Source organism: Asparagus officinalis, chromosome 9 (assembly GCF_001876935.1).
Source record: "Asparagus officinalis chromosome 9, Aspof.V1, whole genome shotgun sequence".
In the NCBI taxonomy this organism is placed as follows: Eukaryota; Viridiplantae; Streptophyta; class Magnoliopsida; order Asparagales; family Asparagaceae; genus Asparagus; species Asparagus officinalis.
Window position 1 is genome coordinate 4,982,651 of NC_033802.1, and position 10,737 is coordinate 4,993,387.

A 10,737-nucleotide genomic window follows, 5' to 3' on the forward strand; every position below is an offset into this window, starting at 1 on the left:
AAGCAATCACACAAACATTAACATTGAGGTAAGCCAATAAACTTAACACAAGAAACATAAAAGCCAACTTGCTCATATAAAATAGGGTCTAACAATTATCTAACTTTTTTGAGTAATATGTAAAAACGAACTTCAGTGTATCTGAGCAGTACAGAGGAATCAATGAACATGAGACAATCGGTAAAAAGGTAAACGAACTCCCTCGATTTCTTTACTATCAGATCATGTGCCTAAGCTCAAAGGGTTCCGTAAACAGATGCTGTTCCTTCACAAAATATGTACAGGTCTTTCGATTGGCAACTGAACCTGTTCCTGTGTAGAAATATAAACAGGGTCAAGATGGCGGAGAAAGTCTTTTGCTCCTCCTTGTTCTCGCCAGAGCATCAGATATCACCTTCTTGCGCTTTGAAATGTCATCAGCATTCGCAGACTGCTTTTTGGTTTTGGTTGAAGAATTTTTGGTTTGCTTCTCCAGTGCCTCCTTCACCAAGAACTTCAGCCTCCATAATGTGATTTCACTCTGTCGAAGAAAAAATCACTCAATTTCAACTTAGTAAACTATTGGAATTTTTTCCACCTTTTTTTTTCTGTTGCAACATCAGAAAGGGTAAATTCATGTCAAAATGGGTGACATAATCAACATGTGATTCTCTTCTAATGGTTCTCAGTGGAATATAAAAAATAAAAATTGAGGTGAATTTTTCAAAACATCTAAAATAAGAAGGCTTTTTGTGCAACGTGTTCTTTCCTATACCTATGAGGCAACTGGGAATTTCTATGATGAATGAACTTGAACTTATTACATGGAATGATTTTTATAAATAACAGAAATATCTTCTGCATTTGCTTTCTTAATACTAAATAGGGTAAAATCTGTTTGCTTCTATGACTAATAATATTTTTTTGCCCCTCCCTCAACTTTCATTCAAAATTTCCCCCTAATCTTCGTATAGCACTTAAACCCCTCACCCAGTTACCCTGCATAAAAAACAGACCTTTTATTCAGATTTCAAGAGCCAATGCTAGATATTTATGTCCTTAGCTTACTAATATGGATTTGTATTCAAGAGAAAAATAGTGATTTTAGAATCATAATTGCAGTTTTGATAATACCAATAATGGCTGATGTTTCATCCTAATACCAATTTTCTGTGTTAACAAGCCTGTTAACATTTTCATAATATAAAATACCAACACTGATGTAGTTATTGGGATGCTCAAATTGTCTTGCCATTACTATCACTTTCTTATATTGTTGCCTTTTCTTTGTGCCTCCATTTTGCAGTTATGGAAGGAGGGATAAAACGTGAAAGTCGAAGGAGTTTGTTTTATAAAAATACTAGCACGAAAATGGAGCTACACATACTATTTCTTATTAAATATAGTACATGATGATATATGGCTTGTTTTCCTAGGTGGCATCTATAAGCAATAAAACAAAAGATTAATCAAGGTAGAGTGAGTGACCTGAGCGTCAATGTCAATGTCCACCACTTCAGCAGAATCTTGGAAGTTCGGATTGCCCTGAGCAATAATCTCCAATGCCTTGTAAAGATATTCGGGACATAAAGAGGTAAGCCCCGAACTAAGTTTTCTTTTCTCCGTTGTGGACATTTTTCTGTTGAAGTACTTTTCAACTTTAGAGTTGCCCGCAAGTAATTAGCAGACAACTTCCAAAATTAATTAATCAAAGGGGAAAATGGCTTGCAGTAGCTAGTATCATGGAATCTGTTTATATTTTTTTTTCGATTGTCTTTTAAGGTGTCAGTATTAAATATATCCATATGTTTAATGAAGGAAACCTGATGAGTACAGTGTGATTATGTATTGAAAACATATTTAGTCTGCTCCCGATGAGATGCTCAATAACTACAACTGCATCTTCAAGTTAACAAGGATTTTATAAGATAATAAGCTACACCAAACATGGTTAAAGCACAAAGTTAGCAGTCTCAAGACTCTCAAACAGGAAAAGACGAGCATTTTCTAACCATGCAGGCAAGTGAGAACTAATTTTTCTGATTGAGGTGTTAAGAGTGGTTTAATACGAAACTTCCTCAATAGTCTTGCTAAGAAAAAGATAAAAGACGAAATGAGCTGCTGCTGAGTTTTTATCATATCATGCTTACTGTGGACAGTTCACCAGTGCTAATCTTACTTTAATCAAATAAAAACAAAAAAATATCATAACATAAAGACAAGGGAAGGAGTTAATAAACAGTCCCCTCCTCGTGACAGGAAGATGGTCTGTTCTTTAACATGATACGAGTTGTCTTCTCTATGCTTGATTAGCCTGAAATGTGCTCACTCCATATTTCATCCATGTGCATTTGCTGACATAACATTTGCTTATCTAGCAAAGTACAGTTTCTTCATAGTTTAGCAACAGTATCTTCTACATGATAGTTTAATAATACTAATCAATCATCTCTCATTTGATTTGTTTCACGTGCTAAGTTAGCATTTGAGTCTATCAATGTTATCCCGGATCCAATGTCAATAATTAAATACATTAATGAACAAATTTCTTCAAGAACTTAACACATGTTTTTCTTCATATCTTAAAATAATTTAGCGTAGAGATCTCAATATATTATGATAATGGCTGGGAATGGGCTGTAGGAAGTCCCTGCTTAAAGTCTCGCAGCAAACATACAGGGGCTAAAGAGTACAAAATCGACATGATTCAGAAATCAGTATCAAAAGCTATGATTTAAGTCAGTGAGAGTTGACATAACTGTGATTATACTAACAAATCAGGAGTTCCTTCCTTTTTTTTAATTTTGTGTTTTTTTTTTTTTTTTTTTTTTTTGGGGGGAGGGGGCCGGGTTTGGGAGAAGGTTACCTGCCTCTCTGCATCACTGACTCCTAAGTCAATCTACATGCAAATTCAACTTGTTAAGCTGAAACAATAAACAAAATAAGTGTCAATACATTATTCCAAAATTTAACGACTAGACCAAATTATCTAGCTAAAGCCTACTTTAGACCAGCAGCTACTTTGAACTGTTGTGATCAAGATGGGCCTTCAGAATATTGCAACCAAGATAAGTCACAGTTTTGACAAATATACTAAATATGCTGAAATTCTCTAGGTATAAGAATTGATACTTTAACAACCTTCAACCTTATATTTTTCTCCAGGTATAATAAACAGCACTTGAAATATGAAAAGAGCAGATGAAACGTATAACCTCATTGTTTGTATCACTAGCTAATTTTGCGATGGCAGCCTCTTGAGCAATCAGCATATTTGCCAGGGCCTGTTCCTCCTCATATTTTTGTCTTTCTTCCTGTTATAGGAAAGAAACAAGAAGGACACATCAGACGTGCTACAGTGAAGGAATGAAAGTTTTCGCTACTGAACAAACAAAAACATATATTCAAAGAAACCAGAGGTTTAACGTTATTCAGACATAAGAGTTCAAAATGGTGCAAAAAAGTGGGCAGCGGTCTTCAGCAGATACTGATCCTTGCTGAGGAATACCTACTAAAATTAGAAATTGATGAAATGACTTACAGCTTCAACAACTTCAAATAACAGATGAACCCATCTCTCTTCAAATTTTCGCAGCAGTGTTTTAGCCATGACATGAATATCACTTTTTTCCTCATTGTAAGTCATGGCATTTGAGAAAACTAATCTGACATCAGCATATATCTCTCTGACATTCTTATATAAATTGGCCTCCATCTTTTTCCGGATTGTAGAGAAGTCCATGGGCCTCTTAATAATCTAGCATGTGTGAAGACACCAAAAAAACTAATGATTATATAGAGTTTGGCAAACTGCTAACAATAAACCATATCATACTAAAACTAGGATCCAAAAGTTACGAAAATTTTTGTAGGGATTATCGTATGTGCATAAATTTCCTTAATCTAGTATGCTAACTAGGTCTAAATTGCAAAAAACAACTCCAGTTTCTAATATTTGAATATTATTCGTAAGGTATTTTTAATATTACGAAATGCTCAATTAAACACCTTTTACAATCAAGATACTGGAAACTTATCCACGCAGCTCATAATGTTTTTAGAGGACACAATAACGAAGGTACACAGGTCACAAGCCACCTAAAGTAAACAGGGTGAAGTTACAATTTCAACAAGGTAGTTAAGTGAAAGTCTAATAGAAATAGGTGGCATTATTCTGTACTCCAGCCAAATAAAAAGTAGATAGCGTATGTGGTAGATTGTTGCTTGTTGGATTCTTGATATAGAGGAGTATTAGAAATTGGCCCCTGGTTGCATGGGATTAACTTTGAGACAAACAAGGTGGGTTTTACGGGCAAATACCTTTTTAGTTTCATGAGAACATCCCTATTGCTATAGTTGACAGTAGTCACACTAACACCAGATCAGAAAGGGTCGACATGATTAGTCATATAAATCTATTTTCACTTTTACCAGATTTTTCACCAATCCATGTTGTCTAACTGAACTCACATGGATAGGCTCATAATTCAATATGATGCTGATGATTTCCCTTTACACACTTCGACATAACTTGCCTAACCATTGTACTAGAGGTCTACATATCATCAGCGAAAGCATAATGACCAATAACAAATGTAATCACTATATAGGATTATCACTGCCCACAGCATAACTATTAAGTCCCTTGAAGTATTTCAGGATACCTATCAGAATTTTTGAATCGTGTTCAATAATCATCTAATTATGCACAGAAAACATATATTATATTTCTAGCATATCTTTATATCACAATCATCCTCGCGTGCTTTACAATGAAATGCTAGAAGCTGATGTCAAGCATTACCTCATAGTAATCATCAAGGCCAAGACGTTCAACTTCTACAGGTTCCAAAAATGGCTCCGCCCATTCGTGTGCTGAGAGCTGAAAATATATACATTTCTAGTGTTAACAAAAAGCATAAATCTAATAAAGAAGTAGAAGAATGAAAATATGCGACTTCAATAAAAAAAATCTTATCTTGCCTCCTTCAAAATAGTGCCAAACTGGCTCATAACCTCTTGCATTCTCCTGGAGCACCCAGCTTGTCTTCGAACCTCATCAGCCTTATCCTTCAAACATGAAGAAATCCATTTGAGGTTCTTGGGTTTCTTCTTGTACTTGTAGAAATCGGACAACTCTTGCACTCTTTGCTCCAACTGGACACAAATTTGTAAGCAAATAAACCCAACATTACCTTTTTGTTGCGGATTTTTCTGATACTTGTCCCCCAAATCTTAAGTATTTCAAAATAGGGTTTTTTGTCTACATACACACAAAAAATCAATATTCATTAAAGTAACCACCACCACCACCCCCCCACCCCCAATAAATAAATAAATAAATAAAACGGAGGAGGTGGAAGATGTGGAGATGTAACATTGATCCCTCCTCTTCCATCCACCCCCTTGCTTCCTCTTTCATCCCATCTCATACGCCCCCCTTCTCCTCTCCTATTAAACCATGGTTTGCACGGAAGATGAGGAGGGCCGAGGCGAGGGACAAGGGAGAATGGTGGAGGTAGGTAGATTTAGTTAGGGTGGGTGAAGAGGGAGAAGGGAGGCGGATATTTTCAACATTTAGGGTAAAAGTTAAAAAAGTTGCTGTGGGATGGTTAATTGAAAGTTAAATTCACTTATAAGATGGTTTCTATATAAAAAAACTTGAAAGGCGGTTTTCATCGATTTGACTTATTTTAAAGGTGGTTTTCATGAAAAAATCTCTTTAAAATAACTTCATTTAAACACATGTAATTTAAGACATTGGCAAAATAAGTCACACCTTTTACCAACAAGACTTAAAGAAAGTGACGTCAATGACAACAAGACCTAAACAGTGACCTATTTATCAACAAATCATTTGTGATTGCCATTTCTTTATTTAATCGGCAAAAGTAAGGATTTTTTTTGCATATATGCCCCTCATATCTCCTATATTTACAAATTTACTCTCTGAAATCTCATATTTGAAAATATCATCTAACAATTTCTCTCTTTCCACCTTCCCCTTTCCTCCTCCCACTCCCTCTCCCTTTTATTCCTCCCACATGGGCAGAACTCTGACCACGACCTCCCTTACCACCTCGACCCACCATGGCTATTAAGCTAAGAAAAAAGAGTAGATAGAAGAAAAGAAAGAAGAAGAGGAAGAAGAATAATGAGGATTGAGAGGAGCGATAATACTTCATTCATATCCCTTTGCTAACCCATTACATCTCCTATATATACAAAGTTCAGCTAGCGAACAAAACTTTTAACAACCATTACGGATGTCATCCTTTGATTGGTTCTCAAATCATGATTGTTTCGCAACTCTACAATCGTTGCCATCCTAACAGCACCTACGCAGGGGTGCGAAGATTCTCTTCCCTCTCTAGCTTTGGGCTCAAGTAATTGAAATGGGTCATTGTGGATTCCTACAGGGCCTGGTCAATTAACTAACATACGGGCTCTAGCTTAAAGGCTTTTAACCTGATGAGTCCTCCCCTTGACATTGGTGTCACCTCGACCTCATAGGAAGGGAACTTAGAGATAAAGGGGTAAATAATCTTCCCATGTGACCTCACTTTCCTCTCCTCCCATCCATTTCACAAGCAAATAAACCACCCCTTCCTCCCAACCTTCTTAAGCCAGCAATCAAGGATCTTTCAGGCACAAGATCCTCTGTTATCCAGTGAGCAAGAACCTCATATGCAAGTATAACTTCTCCTTTATATGGTTTAAGTTGAGATATGTGAAAGACTGGGTGAAACTTCACCCCCTTTGGTAATTTCAGTCTATAAGCAACATTGCCCTCTCGAGCTAGCACAACATAGAGTCCACAGAACCTGGCTAAAAGTTTATAGATTCTCCGACTCCAGCCGTGATCTGTTTGTATGGTTGGAATCATAGTAGCACATTGTCCTTTACGTTGAACTCACGTTCACCCTGTTTCTTATCTACAAAGCGCTTCGTCTTAAGCCTTGAGAAGGTTGTCTTTAAGCAACTTACTTATCTCATCACGCTCTTTTAATGCCTCCTCCACCACATGAACGTGTGTGGTGTCCGACACGTAGGACAACACAGCTGGAGCATCCCGCCCATATAATGCCTTGAAGGGAGTCATGCCTATTGATGTATGTCAACTAGTGTTTTACCGGTATTCAACCCAACTAAGTCATTCACTCCATTCAGTAGGCTTAAGTCCACAGAAACACCTCAAGTAAGTTTCAAGGGCCTTGTTAACAATCTCCGATTGCCTGTCAGTTTGGGGATGGTAGGCTGAGCTCATGGCTAATCCCATGCCATGCAAACGAAAATTTTTTGCCACATTTGACTAGTAAACACAAGATCGCGGTCACTCACTATGCTCATCAGCATGCCATGTTAGTTGGAAGCAGTGTTAGGGGGGGGGGGGGGGCGCAAAGCATCTTTATGCGCACATGCGTAAGGCGCAATGCGATACGCGCGTCCGAGTGATGCGAGGCGCACACCGCACACATAATTTTTTAATATATGTAATCAAGCGTGAAAGAACATGTTTTTAGAATTTACATAAAAAATATCATGATAAATAATATATTACTACAAAATCACAATATAATGCCTTAATTTCTAAAGCTAACACCCAACGTAGTAGCAAAATTCATAAAATTTTAAATCAAATGTTAAATCAAGATTAATATCCAAGCAAAGGATTAGTAATTGTCCTCAATTAAAGGCTATTAAAAAGGCCCAATGGATTTATTTTACTTTTTAGGATATGAAATATCAAGTATAAAGACTCGATTGAAATGTTAACAAATAAAACTATATGAGGATATGTACTATATGCACCCTACACAAAGTAAGGATGTACGCGAGGCGCAAAAGGTGCTGTTGCATCAGATGTGGGGCGCTTCGACACCGCCCCGCATCGTAAGGCGCATGAGGCGTAATGAGACGCGCGCCCTTGAAAACACTGGTTGGAAGATCCCTTGAAGAATACCTTTGCAACATAAAGTGCGGTGTACAGGTGTTTGAGCGCAAAGAAGTGCGCATATTTAGTCAGTTGATAAACCACTACATAAGGGATTATGTGCCTCTACTTAGAGGCAATCCCTCTACAAAATCCATAGAAATTGACTCACATACCTGCTTAGGAACAAGAAGTAGCTGCAACAGTCCATTTGGTCTCGTAGCCTCCCCTTTTGCCTCTGACAAGTATCACACTCCCGAACAAATCGCCTCACCTGATCATGGGCCACCAAAAACTTACCCGTAAGCATCTTAGTGTCCAATGGTAACCTAAGTAACCGCCTTGGGGTATTGAATGAGAGGCTGTCATCAATTCTTAGCAAAGAATGGATGAAGAATTCATGGAAATCTCGCCTTTATAGAACTAGAGATCATCCACCGGTTATTTGTCTTTCTAACTCATCATAGAATACATCTTCCTTAACCTCTTTCTTGATACATTCCACCCACCTTGGAACAAATAGGGTAATACCAGTGCACTGCTTTTCCAGAACAACCTTACGCGAGAGATCATCTGTCATAACATTGTCAACACCCCTCTTGTATTCGACTCCGTAGTCAAACCCAATCAATTTCCAAAGCCAGTGTTCTGAGCATCTATGCCAATTCGTTGGTTGAGAATGTGTCTTTTACTCTTCTGGTCCGTCCTAAAAACAAACATACTCCTGATCAAGTAAGAACGTTATTTTTTTACTGCAAGCAAGATCACCAGATCTTCATTCTCATAGGTAGAGAGTGCTAGAGCCCTCCCCTTTAGCGCCTTGCTCATGTAAGCTATGGATGACCTTGCTGGGTTAACAACGCACCTATACCAAACCCGATCTATCACACTCCACCTCGAATGGCTCCTCATAATTTGGCATTTTCAACATTGTCGGGGTTATTAGTGCCTCCTTAAGCTTGTTGAATGCATCTTCTGCCTTCAGACCCTAATAAAACCCTCCTTTCTTCAGAAGCTCAGTCAATGGTCCCGCTATACTACCATATGATTTAATAAACCGTTGATAGTAGCCCGTTAAGCCTAAACATCGCGCAATGCTCTCGGCATTATAGGCCTCGGCCACCCCTTAATCACTCCACCTTCTTTTTATCAACTGCCACTCGCATTGATACAACATGGCTCAAGTATTCCACCTCTTGTACTCCAAAACGACATTTGCTTCGCTTTGCACATAGGTAGTGTTTTTGTAGCTCTTCAAAAGTAGCTCTCAAGTGTATCAGGTGTTGCTCCTTTGAGCAACTGTAGACTAAGATATAATCGAAAAACACAAGGACAAATCGTCGGAGATACTCCTAAAAGATGCGGTTCATGAGCGATTGGAAGGTTGACGGGGCATTCACGACTCCAAAAAGGCATTACTGAGAATTCATAACAGCCTTGATGTGTGTCGAATGTTGTTTTGGGTACATCCTCATCGCTAACTCTTATCTGATGGTAGCCCAAGAGGAGGTTAAGCTTGGAAAAGATGCAAGCACCATGAAGTTCATCTAGAAACTCGTCAACTAGAGGGATGAGGAATTTGTCCTTGATGGTGTTTTGATTGAGAGCCTTATGGTCTACACACATGCGCAATTTCTTATTATATTTCCAAACCATGACTACAGGGGCGACGAATGCACTTGTGCTAGGACGCACAATCCCTACATCTAGCATCTCCTTCACAATAGATTCTATTGCTTTTTCTCAGTGGAAAGGTTGTCGATACACCAGCACACAAGCTATCTGCAAATTGTTAATCAAAGGAATTCAATAGTCGCAGTCTCTTGCAGGTGGAAGCCCCTTTGGCTCCTCAAATATGTCTTCATACTCTTCAAGTAAAGATCGCAACTCATGGTCTTGACTGGCTGTATGTTCAATTGAAGCCTCGGTGGAGCAAAGTTATATGTTCAAATAAGGAGAGAGAGGTTGAGAAGAGGGGTAAGGTTAGAGGAGGGAGTAGGGGTGAGGAGGGGACGTTGTGGATTGGGAGGAGAGGAGGAGATGGTGGAGAGAGAGATAGTTGGATTTTTCAGCAAATATTAGAATTTGGGAGTAAATCGGTACATATGAGAGATTTGAGGGGGAATATATGCGAAAAGCCCTTAATTTTGCCACTCAAATAAAAAAAAGGCAACCGGAAATGTCTCGTTGGTAAACTTGATCAATTTTTAACCTCATTGTTGCCGACGTCACTTTTAGGCCTTGTTGATAAAAGGATGACATTTTTTATGTCACTCTTAGTAATTTAGCCTATAGTTTAAATAAGGCCCCCAAATCTCATAAATTGTATCAATTACTTCCTTCATGTTGGAACCCATTCTCTTTAAACCCTAAAAAACTCCGACAACATTAAAGCCTCCCATTATACCTTCATGTTCTTAGAAATATTTAGCTAACAACTATAATGGCCCTCTCTTAGGCAATTAAAGCGGACCAAATCTTTCATTTTTCTCATTTTTTTCATTCCTCTCACGTGTTTTCCTCTTCAGTGTCTACTGTTGATGTTTCAAATTTAATATTGTTGTCTAATCTTCTGATTTTAAGTTTTAATGAAAATCTAACCACGTCGAGTTCATTTATCGAGACTTATTTAAAATACATAATAATAATATAAATATACATGTTTTGATGAAATTGATTTAAAATACTTGAGAATTGGGAGCCAAACTATTTCCTTTACCTCATCAGCTTTTGTTATCATTTCATCGACTTGATTACTGAATCTTCGAGCAACCGTTGCTTCGGTTTCACTCTCTTCGCGCGCACCGCCACGGCCAAGATCAGCG

At 38.0% G+C, this 10,737-nt stretch overlaps 1 protein-coding gene across 1 annotated transcript; it reads right to left on the minus strand.

Moving 5' to 3' along the window:
- Window positions 206–10,731, minus strand: LOC109823907 (transcription factor GTE1-like). The gene is given in 9 exon segments (XM_020390354.1): window positions 206–520; window positions 1,468–1,629; window positions 1,871–1,881; window positions 2,867–2,903; window positions 3,195–3,293; window positions 3,521–3,736; window positions 4,784–4,861; window positions 4,963–5,136; window positions 10,632–10,731. Coding segments are annotated over 9 exon segments (984 nt in total). The 5' UTR covers window positions 10,653–10,731; the 3' UTR covers window positions 206–334.